Raw genomic sequence first — 14,793 nt, 5'->3', positions numbered from 1 at the left:
TTTGTTCGCTAGAGAGAGTATTAATAGACTTGTCAAAATTCACTTTTTAAACTTAACGAAGAATTACTGTACAAGCTCCAAATGTGAACGTGAAGTGAACGACTGTAAAACGGCTAAAAACGAACGACTGTGAATTCAACTTGCCCTTGATTTACATATCAATGTAAAGTTACCGAAAAATTTCTTTTGTTTTCAGCTCTTTTCGCTTTGTCGTAAAATGCCAAACTTGCATTTGCTACCAATTTTCCTTGATTGATTCAATTCAATGGAGAAAATTTAGCAACAAATGCAAGTCTGACATTTTAAGACGCATCTTCAAGATACGGTACTTTCAGACGTAACCTCACTTAAGTCTCGGTAAATGTTTCGTTCATTCATTCATTTGTATGAGATTTTTTTAACGTGGGCATTTCTTAACATGGATGGCATTTCAAACGGCCTTGAAGATGATCTATAGGATTATCGATATTTTTAACGTTGCGAATTGGCAACGGACACATTTGAATATCTATGACTAAGTGTTACATAGAAAGCGAATGAAGGAAAAATCATCTTGCCCAGCCGCGGATTTGAACACGGGAGATCTAGCGCCAACGCCACAGGTTCACACAAAATGATATTTTCTTCGAACGCCTTTATGTTGCGTAGTGTGCCAGATTCAATGTGTAGTGTTGTGTCTATGTGTTGTGTGTGAACATAGATATTACATTGGACTTTGTGTATGTAAATCAAACAGGATTATCGATATTTTTGACGTTGCGAATTGGCAACGGACACATTAGATAAAATAATTTAGGCGAAATGGGTATTTAGATTATACTTTACACAAAGAAATTTATACTATTTGCATCGGGTGCGAATGGTCTCTTCGTTAAGATAGTTTGTCCACAGTCCAACGAAGCCAGAAAAAATGGTATGTCGTCAAATTATGTCAACAATTTGCATTGATTTTTCTTAGTGTTAGTCAAAACCCTTTATTATCAAAACTGTTCATACTGGCACGACTTTCACATTCTGTCCCGATAAGTTGATACATTTAAGTGTATAGTATAGGTCCCAAATTGGCAACAAATTTCCAGAATCTTAATGTAATGCCTCAACTTTTCTTGTGAATATTCGCAACGCACCACACAGTGCCATACACAAGAATAAACACAGAAGGTAACAGTTAAACCACCCAAGCCAAAACACCTTCATGCCGAAATTGCCATTCCCCAAACGAAAGCCACATACTCTCAGCCACATATAATAAATGGCAAGACTTGTATTGTAATATTTGTTTACGGTGAAGTAACATCCAAACTTTCTCATTTCGCTTTACTGGGATCAGTGTAGCTGGGGATGTATAATAGAAGTGAATGTGGAAACATTTTATAGCTCCAAATGAAGAAAAATAAAATATCTCAACATGCCACACATTCGTACAGCTGAAGGTAGATTATGCACATTATGTAACTTTTCCCGAAAAACAAAAACCGAACACACACAGCATCATATACCCAAAGTTTGGTTATACCTTTTGAAAACTTGAAGACGCCATAAAATTTATATGCATAAGCATCTAAAATATATGTTTTTGCTAAATTGTGTTTATCACAATATTCATCCTTCTTTATTTTACCGCGCGGTTGAGATGCAAATAAGCGTATACGTAATTTGTTAGCGGTTTAATCCACGGAAGTTAAAGATTGTCACTTGACATGCGAGTGCCAAGGTAATAATGTTAATGAGCAGAAGTGTGCTCACACACTCGTATACGGTAAATGAGCTTCAAGTTTTGCCTTTTTATAATATAAAATTTGAAAAGTTAATGACTGTACGAATTTTCAAACATTTTAGATTACACAGCTGAACATATAAATTCCGAAGTTGTAAAAGTTTGGTACAGTAAATCAACGTTTTGAATTGAAAACAGGTGATGGATGGTGGCGCTGCTTAATATTCGATGTAATTTTGTATACGAACGGGAAATGTGTATTTAAAACGAGATAATAAATTCTTCTCTAATTCATCAATTCATTAAATTTTCAACATATAACTATATACTCGATTAACAACTACCTTCCATGGTGTGTTTCACACAGTGCACGTTTTTGATTTATTTTCAGTAATTAACGTGGCTATTGTCAGTCATCAAATACGAAACCACACCGATCCGTACAAGGTTCTATATGTGTACATTTGCATAGATTGAGAGAATTATATGTTGGACGGTATATTCCACATGTGCGGACGCCACAAAAGCCATAGAAATGGCTATTGATTAATTCTAGATAATTAATTGAAATGATTTCAGAGGCTTTGACCCATTTAATGATATTTTTTGTTTGCTTGAATAAACATGGGTAGAATTACTCAGACATATTTTTGGTATCCATTTGTTTCATCTAAATATTATGTGCATCTTTTACGGCCTTTTTCTACCTTCCGCGAAATATTTCTTTTCTCAACTGAACGATGAAAAGTAAAACTTTCGTTGGCTGTCTCATTTTGATTCACCAAAATCATTCATTTACCAAGCTAAATGACTTTTTGTGCCTTACGATCAGGCATGAGCGCCGACGGAGAAACTTCGGCGGCGGCTAGCCGAAAGAAATTTCTCGACGGCGGCGAAAAAGTCGGCTTGAGCCGGCTTAAAACGGCTCGGCTGGAGGTTCCTTTTAACTTTTTTTTTTTCAAAATAAAAACGTTTAGATAAATTCATGGAAAATGAACTAGTAAGCATGAAAATGAAATTGTACGGAAAGCGAAAATGTAGGTAGATTAGGTTGTTCAAAGTGCAAGTGGAACTGGTCTTGTTACAAGCAAGTCTCTAAGTCTAAGGTTCACTAACACGTTAAGTTTTATTGCCTCAAAACTTGAACTAAATGGAAAATCATGCTCCGGTACACTCATTTAACTCATTAAGAAAATGGTTTTCGATAAGAAATCGAAAGCTCACGAAAATCAAGTAAAAATTGAAAAGAAAAAAAAATCGAGAAAATTCGCAAAGATCGATAAAGTTTTCTCAAATTTGTGAATTAACTTATTTTCGGCGGCGCTCATGCCTGCTTACGATCATAATTCGACGTTTTTTGTCAATGTACCTACCTCCGATCAAAAAGTTCCATCAAGCTCCTTGTTTACGATTCGCGAGTCTGTTCACTTTAAGCCTTATGAAGAAGCAGATTTTCTCAAACTTATTTAATTTTCCACCCGATTTCGATTTTTTAAGTGAGTTTGTTTGCTAGAGAGAGAGAAAAGATCATTGTCAACGTCGTTTGAGATGTCAAATGAGCTGTGATTTTCACAAAGCTAACCATAATCTTTAAAAAATTTATATGGAGCTGTCATTGTTTGAGGTTAGCTTTGTGAAATTGACATTTTAAAAGGCCTAAGATAATAATATTGCTGTCACGCACATCGCAAAACAATAGCAACAATGACAGAGTTAATGTCAGATGAATTGCCCTGAAGAAGTGCATTTAATGTACATTTATAATGTATGTACACAATAAAAGCATTTTTATATCTCTCTAATGTAAAGTTCCCTTTACGGTAGAGCAATCGAACTGTCAGACGCTCGATATATAACCAAATCAGAAATGTGAACGACAAGCTCTGTCTGCAGTCTGCATGGCAAAACGCATGTTCCAGAAAAACGAAGTAAAAGATTTAAAAATACTTATAGATCGAATGAAGTAGTAGATCTGATAATGAAACTGACATATGATTCTAGCACTATTTTAGCATGTCATATCATGAAGGACCCAAAATACCTAAAAACGTCATTTTCAATTCGAAATAAGTTTCACTTATTTATTAAAAGAAATAGCCATAGATGGAACACAACTCCGAACATATTGAACACTTAATGTTTCTGTTCGATTGTGAAATTAAATATTCGTTGTACACAGAAACAGAAGACTGTATGTACCATACGTATATGTCCCCAGAGAATAACTATGGTCTGCTGGATGGCTTGACCACACATTGAACCCTCGAGAACATGAGGATGAACATTCACTTGGCTATTTGCCCATTGTCTATTTTCCACCCACAATCTTCCTACCACTACCCACATTTTCAGCCGGCTTAGCCGACTTTTGACCACCTCGGCGGCTGGCGGCGCGAATTACCGAAAAATGGTCGGCGTCCGGCTATAACGGCGGCTAGAACTCGGCGGCGCTCATGCCTGGCTGGATTGCACTTCACGTAATCTCAGAAAAAAAAATGAAAATTCTCGACTTTTGTTCGTACAAAAACGTATAATTTTGATGAATTGAATGAATCGATTACAAATTACAAATGTTGACAGCGAATTAAGGACGCAACAATTTCCATTTGCTTACTCTTTGCCAATGGCCATGACATCTAAAATTGCTCATAGAGCGGTAGCGTAAGAAACTCCTCAAACTTGGGAGCTGTAGAGATCTGCGAGAAGACGAGGGCAGCTTTCTCAAACGGCAGTTTACTGTTCACTTTCAATGCAGCCATTTCCTCAGCAACAATCGAATTGACCATTTCAACCGTCACTTTCCGTCCATCGTCCAAGATACCCTTCGGCGAATGGATCCATTGCCAAATTTGCGATCGACTGATTTCAGCTGTAGCCGCGTCTTCCATCATATTGAAAATGGGCACCTAAATGGTACATCACTGTCAATTGTTTTGGCGACATGGCAAATTATTGTACTTACACAACCAGTACCGGCCAGCCAAGCCGCAAGGTATTGTAGAGCAATGCTTACGTTGACTCTCAATCCTTTTTCGGAAATCGGGGAACTATAGCAAGATTAGACACGCACCCTTAATACAACCGTCACAATGTCAATCCAAAATCATTACCTTGGTCCAAAGTTGAGCAGATCCTCTGCCGTGATCTTCACATTCAGTTGCTTTTCGATTTGGTTCGTTTTTGTTGGACCGAGCACGTTTACCATTTCTTGCATCGCCAAGTCCACGAGCCCGGGATGAGCGACCTAAATTCATGCAAATCGTTGACTTCAGTTCAGTGAAAATATTTCCATAGATGTCTCACCCATCCACCATCGGAACCGTCACTTGCGTCACGACGCTTATCTTCGCGCACACCTTTCAGAGCCTTTTCGTTCGCTGTCGGATCATTCTTTATCGGAATTAGAGCACTGCAAATCAAAACCCGTCAGGTTAATCGAATCAAAAATGGGTCCTTAGTCTGACGATACCTCATTCCGCCCATTGCGCATGCTCCCCGTTTATGGCAAGTTTGAATCAACAGCAAGGCGTAGGCTCGCATAAAAGGTGACGTCATTGTGATGAAATGTCTGTCAGCGAAGACAAAGTCTTTTCGGTTTTGAAATTTCTTGATGCACGAAAAAATGTAGTCCCAACGACCGGCTGCAGCGTAAATGTTTTTTTTTTTTCATTATTGAAAATGCTATGAAAACTCAAGGCAGTCGATGGACCGAAAGTACTTACCGTTGAGCCCAGCAGAATGTTCCCGCAATTCATACAATATTTCGTCCATCTCGAAAGCTGCCAAAATTGTCTCGATTAGAACGGTGGCTTTGATGCTACCTGCAAGTCATTAACGAACACGGGAAATCATGACAAGGAAGTGCAGGGAAAGAGACTAAATTGCATACCGTTGGGAACACCGAGTTCGTTCTGAGCGAAGACAAACACATCGTTCCAGAGACGAGCTTCCAAGTGGTTTTCCAATTTCGGCAAGTAGAAATACTGAAACCATCAACCGACGCACTGAGTTTCAAGACTTTCATCCGTGCAATTAGATTTCTTACCGGACCGTATCCCCGTTTCAGCAGCTCTTTGGCGTTATGGTAAAAGTAAAGGCCAAAGTCGAAAAGACTACCGGACATTCTGGCGCCATTAACCGAAATGTTTTTCTCATCTAGATGCCATCCCCTCGGACGAACCTGCATATAGCCGCATTAAAATACGAAAATTTCATTCCGAAGTGAAATCATACCATCAGCGTAGCATGTTCCGCATTCAACTTGTATTCTTTCCCAGTCGCTGGCACCTTGAAATCAATCTGACGACGAATAGCATCTTTTAAGTTAACCTGTCCATCCAACAAATTTGTCCATGTCGGGGTAGACGAATCTTCAAAATCGGCCATGTAACAATCTAAAGAACGACCGAGACTCTAATTGGCACACTAATTCCATTCAATGAGTTTCATCAGCATATCTTACCTGCACCGGAATTGAGAGCATTGATAACCATTTTCCGATCGACCGGTCCGGTAATTTCAACTCTTCGTTTCAACAATGGCTTCGGCAGCGATGCGACAGACCATTTTGATTCCCGAATCTGTTTCGTTGAATCTAAGAAATCCGGTCGCTGCCCATCGTTTAACTCTTTCTGCCGAGCAACACGTTGAAGTAGTAGATTTTTTCGAGCCGGTTCAAATTTGTCGTGAAGTTTTTCCAAAAATTTTAACGAATCGTCGGTCAATATTTCCTCGTATTTCGAATCCACAGATGGAATAATCTTGATGTTCGTTGAATATGACTGCGACATGATGCTTTGTAGCGTATAGCGGCTGACGACTGACTGTTTATTTGCTAAACGAAATAAACCAACAGCCTTGAATAGATGTGGCAACATTTTTGTCGGTTGTTGTTTTTGCTGTTGCTGACCTCTTTTCGAATATTTTTAGTTGTACCTACTCTGCAACGAAGAAGAAAAAAAATGTTAACCGACATTGATCTCGTTGATTCATTTCTTCAATAATAATGCCGGTGGTTTTAATACTTATATAATGAAACTCTGATCGATTCTGTCAATGCACCGTCTGGCATCGAAGCTGACGACAGTGCGTTGATTCTGTGTATCAATCCAACGCACTTCAAGCAACAAGCAAGAAACTTGACAGTGTGTCACACAACTGTAAAAAACCATTTCATACAAAATAGTACTCGCAGCTGTCGACTATGATCGACTACTTTTGCTTGAAGTGCGTTGATCAAACGATTAATTTTTTACCGTAAACTAGTGAAAAACGGTATGAGAAACGTTGTGATAAACGTTACCTTTCCATGGTTTATCAAAATATTTCTAGTTCAGTTAAAACACACATTTACTGACACACAATTTGAGCCGCTCGGACCCCCTTAGCATAACTGATAACTCTCACAATATCAACGAAAACAAGTGATTAGGTTTACCTTGACAAAAAGAAAAACTTTCCGCAAATTCACCGAAGAATTATCACCGAAATTGGCTGGCAAATCGATGTAAAAAATCTGAACAAATGTTTGATTGTTTTTGAAGTCTCTCAAAGACGTGCAGTGAAATTATAATTTACAGATAAAAAATATAAATTGGATTTCCTTTTTGATTGAACGTTGTACTGCTGCGCTGCGCTATTAGACTAAACAAATGCACAAAGTTTCATTTGAAAATAATATTTTAACGAAACGGTAGTATCAAAATGATGAACATTGGTCTCACGAAGTGATAACAATTAAATTTATTCGCATTCAACGAATCTCGTTACAAAGAAGCATTAAAACTGGTTTAGTCATCTTGCAATTGTGTGTATATGGAAGCGGTTAACCGAAAATTGTATATAATGAGCATAATCACTACAGGATCATTACAAAACAACATTGCGTGTGGGTGTATAAGTGTATAGGAAATTTCCTATAACATGCCAAAAAAAAAAACACACAACATGACAACATGGAAAGTAAAGAGTTTCCATGAAATTCAGTTTCGAGACAAGGGCAAAAAAATCATAAAAATCTTCCATTCTATCGCTTCATATATGTGCTCGGTGCACATAATAGTTGAGTAACGGCATATGCAACAGGTCTACGTATAACGAAATGAAAGTATTTTGCAGGTCCAAAGTCTTAAAAAATATTGTTACGTATCATCGTAAGCAACGTCATTGTTTATCACTTTAGACCGGCAAAACATATTTGCTCAAGGTACAAAGTCATCTTTTAAGTTTAACGACATTTTTCCGGACGATGATTTGTACAATAACAGCGAATCAGACGTCTTGTTATTGAAATCATTATTGATAACAACAGCAATTAAAATAAAAAAAAATTATTTGTCCGTTCTTAACTGGAAAACAAAAAAAACTGTTTCGAGTTACTTATCTCACAAATTAGTGGCTGCAGTCCATTATCTTAATGTTTTCGTACGAAAATAGTGTAGGGAATCGTAAAAAAATGTCAGAAATAAAATGAAATTTAGTCGAGTTGTCCGTTTTTCGGTTGAAATAGTACATTTCGTACCTAGCTAGGACTAAAAGTCTTTTTTAGCGTGTTAGAGGTAAAATACGCTAAAAAAGACTTTTACGTGCTACATGCGCCGAAAACCGTACTTTTCATGTTTGAAGCAAGTCTTTCGACGCCCTCAGCATGGAAAATCCATTACTAAATAACCTCCATACAAACTGCACAGTGCACACATACTCTACGGGGAGTGTGTGTGCAGTTTGTATGGAAGTTATTTAGTAAAAATACTAAAGACCCTCGGGAAACGCCCGAATTCCCGGTTTAGCCAACACCGCCCAAATTTTCGGTTAATTTTTTTTTTGTGAAAGACCTGTCGTGTGGAAAAGCGGAAAATTCGGCAATTTAGGTAAAAATTTATTCTTAAAGTTCACTCTCGTCATTTGGCGATAATATGACGTTTGAAATTACACTATAGCTCTACCCTCGTTAACCTTCTAGCGCCTGAAAAATGAAAGTCATAGAACAATTTGCCCAAAAGTGGTAGTTTTTAAACTGTGTCTACATTAGGGACTGATATGACGCAGGCTCTCTGTCTATGGAGTTGAAATGATAAAACTATTGATTGATTTGAAAATGCCTGAATCACTTAACAATGAAAACTACTATCATCCATTGATCTGTGATAGAGTTAGACTTAAACTTAACGATGAAAGACGATGATATGTCAACCATTATGGTTCGTATAGTGGTTTACCCTTAATGTTTGTTGTAGCGAAATGATATTTCCTTGTTCTTTCAGATCATCGATGTATATAAAATACTGGCTGTTGATATCGGCCAACTTTTGTTCAATTGATTTGATTTCAGTTTTGTAGAATTTTTTTAAAGTCTTTCCGCTGACAATTTAAATTCTTCAAAAAAATAAAAACGAAATCAAATCTTGAAATATTTTTTTTTGTTTCATTCCCATAGTGAAACTAATCTGCTATATGTATTCGAATGGACATTGATCATTAATATTTCTCTATGTATTTCATATTAAAATGTGCTACCACATACGCCATGCCACAGTTCTAGGTTACTGCACACAGCCCAATATTAACAGCAATTTTATTATAATTCCCTTCGCTGTAGTTTCTCTGTCCAGATAATCTCTGTAATCGTGTCGAATGTGTAATAGTGAATCTTAGGCTCGAAAAATGATTGTTTTTTTGTCGGCTGTGTTTATGTATTAGAAATGTAGTAAAATGTGATCGGTTGTCTGTGTTGCACATAATATGTTTCCGATGAGTACTTGAACTTGTTTTTGCGTAGAGTACAAAGTGCAAGCCAAACAAATTCGGTATATAGGCAAAAGTTATAAACCAATACAGTGCCAGTGTTTGGGTAACAAGTGGAAAAAAACAGTCTAACGTTCCAGTGTATCGAATGGAGTTTTAGCTGAATTGTCGGTGTTGTCTCGCGTCTCTACAAATTTTAACCTACTTAATTGCCACTTTTGGTGACACAACTTTAAAACCCTACTGATTTGAATGTGTATAAAAGAAACGAAGTGTTTGCACTAGTTTACCAGTTGAAGCGCAACCATTGACGAAGCCAGTATACAATAAAAATTTCTTTTCGCTTAAATTATTCTACTTTCGTGTTCATTTATCCCGTTAACGATACAACTGTTTTAAATTTAATAAGCAACATGCTTCGCAACGCTACAGCAAATGTTTCTACAACCCTGTTGAGAAACCAAAACGGATTCCTGTACCCAGTCAGATTACTTTCAACGCAGCAGGAACGAATCGTCTCGTTGGAAAAAGACTGGAAAAATAATCCAAGGTGGCAAGGGCTCACAAGGCCATATTCAGCCAAAGATGTGGTTCGATTGAGTGGCAGTGTGCCGATTGAACATACAATTGCCAAGGAAGGTGCCAAAAAGTTCTGGAAATTAATCAACGAGCAGAATTTTGTCGGTGCACTCGGTGCGGTCACCGGAAATCAAGCTATGCAACAAGTCAAGGCCGGCCTCAAAGCAATTTATATTAGCGGTTGGCAGACAGCGGCTGATGCAAATGTTGCGGGTGAAATGTATCCGGATCAGTCACTGTATCCGGCTAATTCGGTGCCGGCGCTTGTGCGAAATGTGAACAAAACGTTGCAGCGAGCCGATCAGATTTATCATGCTGAAGGTGATCTGTGCGTGGACGATTGGTTTGTACCGTTAGTTGCGGATGCTGAAGCTGGTTTCGGCGGCGTTTTGAATGCGTTCGAAATTATGAAGGCGATGATCGATGCCGGTGCATCTGCTGTTCATTTCGAGGATCAATTGGCATCGGTAAAGAAATGCGGCCACATGGGTATGTGTGCGAAAAAAATTGTTGTCCTTGAGGTCCATGAGGTACTTACACAGTTTTTTGATGTTGTTTGTTTTCGCTAGGCGGGAAAGTATTGGTTCCAACGAGAGAAGCTGTAGACAAGCTTGTGGCTGCTAGATTAGCTGCTGATGTGATGGGTGTACCAAGCGTTATTATTGCAAGAACTGATGCCCAAGCTGCTAATTTATTGACCTCCGATGTTGATGATAATGATAAAAAGTGAGTTCACACAACGCCAATGCCATCACTCACATGATGATGTGACTCATTCAAATTTTCTTTAGATTCTGCACTGGAGAAAAGACACATGAAGGCTTCTACAGAACGATTCCCGGTCTTAATCAATGTATATCTAGAGGGCTTGCCTATGCACAATACGGTACGTTCCGATTTGAATCTGAATTTCGTGCGTTCAATTGATCAAACCTATTTTCACCATTTAGCTGATATGTTATGGATGGAAACCAGTACGCCGTCACTGGATCTGGCATACGATTTTGCCAAAGCAATTCATGCAAAGTATCCGGGAAAACTTCTTGCCTACAACTGCAGTCCATCGTTCAACTGGAAAGCTAACTTATCCGACAAGGAAATCGCAACATTCCAACGGGAAATCGGAAAAATGGGATACAAATTCCAGTGAGTCATAAACCGAAGGCGTGAAGACAGCCAAGGAAATAACCATTTTTTTCTGATCATTTTGTCCACATAGATTCATAACCCTGGCCGGATTCCACAGTCTCAACCATGGCATGTTCGATTTGGCTCGCAACTATGGCAGTCGTGGCATGAGCGCATTTGTTGATCTCCAGCAGAAGGAATTCCGAGATGCCGATCTCGGATTCAGCGCATTCAAGCATCAACGAGAAGTCGGTACGGGATATTTCGACACGGTAACCAACACCATCGAAGGAGGAATGAGTTCAACAACGGCCTTGACCGGATCGACGGAAGAGGCACAATTTTGTGGCACAGCGGGAGAAGAACAACAGTCGGCTAAGAAGGTTGTTTCGTAGAAAGAATTTTGATGTGATTATGATGTGAGTTTTATACAAAGTTTTATTGTTTTTACTGTAATTGAAAGAAAATGTCGCATTGTGCGTCCGTTTAATACGGGACGCTTGTGACCATTGATGTGTAGTTTTAAGTTTTAATGATAAGTTAAAAAAATTGATTTTATAAAATAATTTTCGTAGAAATTTTGATGATGAACTTTGAACTGATTTCATTTTTCTTCTATAAATAAGCGCGCATGTTATATTGTCTATGCACACACTTTTCACTGGTTCATGTCAATAAAATGTTTTCATAATTTCCAGATAATTTCCGCTATTTTTGATTCTATTTTCGTTTCTCTCTATCATGTCCGGAGCGGTAGCGGAGGACTTGACGCAGTCTAACTTCCAAAAAAAGAACGACGAAATTTTTTTGAGAAGCGGCAACTATATATAGGCGAGAATTTAAGTTTCTTTCCTTTGGCCTGTATCATCCTATTCTATCTTATTCGCGCTTCAAATACGAGCAAAACGAGCTATCACTCGACTATGTAACTTTAAAATTACCGGAGATACATCGTTTTGAAATTGGTCACTTTTCATAGAAAATGCACCAAATTAACGTTTTCCAAACAATCAAAATCTTTCAACTTACTCTGTATGTTTCTATCTGTCTATCTATCGACGGTCGATCTCGGAAACTAGTCAGCCAATCTCCATGAAATTTTGCAGGAACCTCAGGGTGGGCATAAAAATGAAAATGTGACACGCCATTACCCCAGGAAAAACCAGAATTTTGTTTTATTGGCCTCGAAGTGGTTTCTGAGTGTGGTTTTCGAGGGTCGTGAACGCGTTTTCGGCTGTAGCTTAGCTGTATTGAAACCTACAGAGGCGTGCGACCCATCAAATGAAAGGTATTCGTTACACGATTCGAACAAAAAAAAAATTTAAAAAATCGGGGCAGATTCGTTTGAGCTAGAGTGATTAGAGTGACCAAATTTTGAGCTACTCGAGCGTAGGATGAAAGGACTAAAATTTTTTGGGTTATGAGAGATAGAGAGTTACTTTCTTCGGCAAAGTCTCAGAGTTTTACGAGTAGAACAGAGGGGCATATGTGAAAAATGTCGAAAGTTGGAAATGGGTGGGTCAATTGGGGTTTTGGAGATATTTCTTGAATGGTGGCAGATAGAGAATTACTTTCTTCGTCAAATTTTCGAATTTCGTCAAATTTTCGAATTTCGTCGAATTTTCGAATTTCGTCAAATTTCGACAAATTTTCGATTTTCGTCAAATTTTCGATTTTCGTCAAATTTTCGATTTTCGACAAATTTTCGAATTTCGTTAAATTTTCGAATTTCGTCAAATTTTCGATTTTCGTTAAATTTTCGATTTTCGATTTTCGTTAAATTTTCGATTTTCGTTAAATTTTCGATTTTCGTCAAATTTTCGATTTTCGACAAATTTTCGATTTTCGTCAAATTTTCGATTTTCGTCAAATTTTCGATTTTCGACAAATTTTCGAATTTCGTTAAGTTTTCGAATTTCGTCAAATTTTCAATTTTCGTCAAATTTTCGATTTTCGTTAAATTTTCGATTTTCGTCAAATTTTCGATTTTCGACAAATTTTCGATTTTCGACAAATTTTCGATTTTCGTCAAATTTTCGATTTATGTCAAATTTTCGATTTTCGTTAAATTTTCGATTTTCGTCAAATTTTCAATTTTCGTCAAATTTTCGATTTTCGTCAAATTTTCTATTTTCGTCATTTTTTCGAATTTTGTCAAATTTTCAAATTTTGCCAAATTTCCGAATTTCTGTTATAAACTGTTATAAAAAGCAGTGTTCTAAAACTTCTAAAACGACTGATATCCCAACAAAAATCTCTTCGAGAAAAGTGTGACGCAGTCTTTGAAGTACAATTTCTAAAATGAATGATATCGCTAGAGTTGACGCTTTCAGCTTCGTTACGCAAAAATTAAATTTTACACCCAATTTTAGTTCAAACAAGCTGGCTTAGTTTTTCTCATCATCTGCCAAATAATTTTTACCAAAAAAAAATTTGACTGGAAACAACCAAAATTTTACCAAAAAAATCTGCGTCGCATGCGGCAGATAAATTTTCTTGCTGATCTGTTCCTGAACATTTGCCACTTTGCGACGCAGATTTTTTTGGTAAAATTGTGGTTGTTTCCAGTCTAAATTTTTTTTGGTAAAAATTATTTGGCAGATGATGAGAAAAACTAAGCCAGCTTGTTTGAACTAAAATTGGGTGTAAAATTAAATTTTTGCGTAACGAAGCTGAAAACGTCAACTCTAGCGATATCATTCATTTTAGAAATTGTACTTCAAAGACTGCGTCACACTTTTCTCGAAGAGATTTGTGTTGGGATTTACACTTTGACCACAATAATAAACATTCGAACTATGATATGAATGCCAACGCACATCATTACTGTGCAGTGTGTAGTTGTTATTAGTTTTCTGATATGGAATATGTTTACGAATCACAAACCCCAACCGAACAACATTTTTCTCGCTTGGCCGTAAATATTTTGATGCGAAGGTGATGCTACTGTTCTATGATAAGCATTCGAAGGTCGAACGTAAATTTAGAAAATGTTCATTCGGTACATGGTGCAAACGCTTGCTAGTATTTCCAGACCGCTATACCAATACTATTGATCCGATGATAAACCAACGGCCCTGATCGGATTAGTTTTTTGTTAACGAGGGGAAAAAAAGTTGGAAACTGCACGTCTGGCGTTGCGAGGGCCACAGGTCACCAGCGAAAATACAACTTTTTTCACGAGGTGAAACATAACGCTTTTCACAACTACGGCTGTCGAAGTGCCAGCAAAGTCGAGAAAATGATTTTGTAAGGTGAAAAACATTGGTTCTACGACTGTAGTAATTGAGAACGGTAATGGCGTTATCGAGGGTAGCCCTCTTGTGTATATCTCAGTCGTCACACATCAAAGAAAATCCGAATTCTTATCAAAATGAAGCTGTAAGAGCACAATACCAATTTTTGTTGGAAGATCTAACGTGTCTGACAGCACAAATTTTCGAAATTTCAACTTATCAGGCATGTCTGACCTTCATGGAACAATCTTTTTCACCTTACAACAATCTAACAATAATACAACCATCTCCGTCCGCGACCCTTTGAGGGACGATAAAGGCTGTTGGTTCTGGGTCTACGAGTCTGAGCAGATAGGGTTTTCACATGCTTTTTGGATCTCTGACCCTCAT

The 14,793-nt window shown here is 37.7% G+C and overlaps 2 protein-coding genes across 7 annotated transcripts; one reads left to right on the top strand and one right to left on the bottom strand.

The window, feature by feature from the left end:
• Positions 1-4,227: 4,227 nt before the first annotated feature.
• On the bottom strand, positions 4,228-7,558 carry LOC119083097 (malate synthase, glyoxysomal-like). Of its 6 annotated transcripts, none has more exons than XM_037192720.1 (11): positions 7,202-7,512; positions 6,180-6,657; positions 5,951-6,111; positions 5,763-5,897; positions 5,607-5,700; positions 5,440-5,538; positions 5,187-5,358; positions 5,021-5,126; positions 4,828-4,961; positions 4,680-4,764; positions 4,228-4,623 (listed from the first exon to the last, which is right to left on the bottom strand). In XM_037192720.1, exons 2-11 carry the CDS (start codon positions 6,592-6,594, stop codon positions 4,354-4,356), a joined length of 1,671 nt encoding a protein of 556 aa, XP_037048615.1. In that variant the 5' UTR covers positions 6,595-6,657; positions 7,202-7,512; the 3' UTR covers positions 4,228-4,353. The 6 variants fall into 6 exon arrangements, with proteins under 6 accessions (XP_037048615.1, XP_037048616.1, XP_037048621.1 ...); XM_037192721.1 differs by having other exon boundaries at positions 4,328-4,623; positions 7,155-7,558; XM_037192726.1 differs by having other exon boundaries at positions 4,328-4,623; positions 6,180-6,652; positions 7,202-7,503.
• Positions 7,559-9,451: 1,893 nt separating this feature from the next.
• LOC119083098 (isocitrate lyase-like) lies at positions 9,452-11,867 on the top strand. The gene is made up of 5 exons (XM_037192727.1): positions 9,452-10,528; positions 10,609-10,765; positions 10,831-10,925; positions 10,990-11,185; positions 11,259-11,867. The coding sequence occupies exons 1-5, from the start codon at positions 9,874-9,876 to the stop codon at positions 11,560-11,562; spliced, it is 1,407 nt and encodes a 468-aa protein (XP_037048622.1). The 5' UTR covers positions 9,452-9,873; the 3' UTR covers positions 11,563-11,867.
• Positions 11,868-14,793: the final 2,926 nt, after the last annotated feature.

Source organism: Bradysia coprophila, unplaced genomic scaffold, assembly GCF_014529535.1.
Source record: "Bradysia coprophila strain Holo2 unplaced genomic scaffold, BU_Bcop_v1 contig_561, whole genome shotgun sequence".
Taxonomy (NCBI): Eukaryota; Metazoa; Arthropoda; class Insecta; order Diptera; family Sciaridae; genus Bradysia; species Bradysia coprophila.
The sequence above is the reverse complement of the archived record's forward strand: the minus strand, read 5'-3'. Positions and strand labels throughout refer to the sequence as shown.

What these genes read in the sequence shown, in the direction of transcription:
- LOC119083097 (XM_037192721.1), bottom strand. Translation starts at nt 6,594, where the DNA reads ATGTTGCCACATCTATTCAAGGCTGTTGGTTTATTTCGTTTAGCAAAT. An exon ending in CGAACTCGGTGTTCCCAACG is followed by an intron (nt 5,539 to 5,606) that starts GTATGCAATTTA and finishes AATGACTTGCAG; the next exon opens with GTAGCATCAAAGCCACCGTT. An exon ending in CTGCTCAACTTTGGACCAAG is followed by an intron (nt 4,765 to 4,827) that starts GTAATGATTTTG and finishes ATCTTGCTATAG; the next exon opens with TTCCCCGATTTCCGAAAAAG.
- LOC119083098 (XM_037192727.1), top strand. Translation starts at nt 9,874, where the DNA reads ATGCTTCGCAACGCTACAGCAAATGTTTCTACAACCCTGTTGAGAAAC. An exon ending in GTTGATGATAATGATAAAAA is followed by an intron (nt 10,766 to 10,830) that starts GTGAGTTCACAC and finishes AATTTTCTTTAG; the next exon opens with ATTCTGCACTGGAGAAAAGA. An exon ending in GCTTGCCTATGCACAATACG is followed by an intron (nt 10,926 to 10,989) that starts GTACGTTCCGAT and finishes TTCACCATTTAG; the next exon opens with CTGATATGTTATGGATGGAA.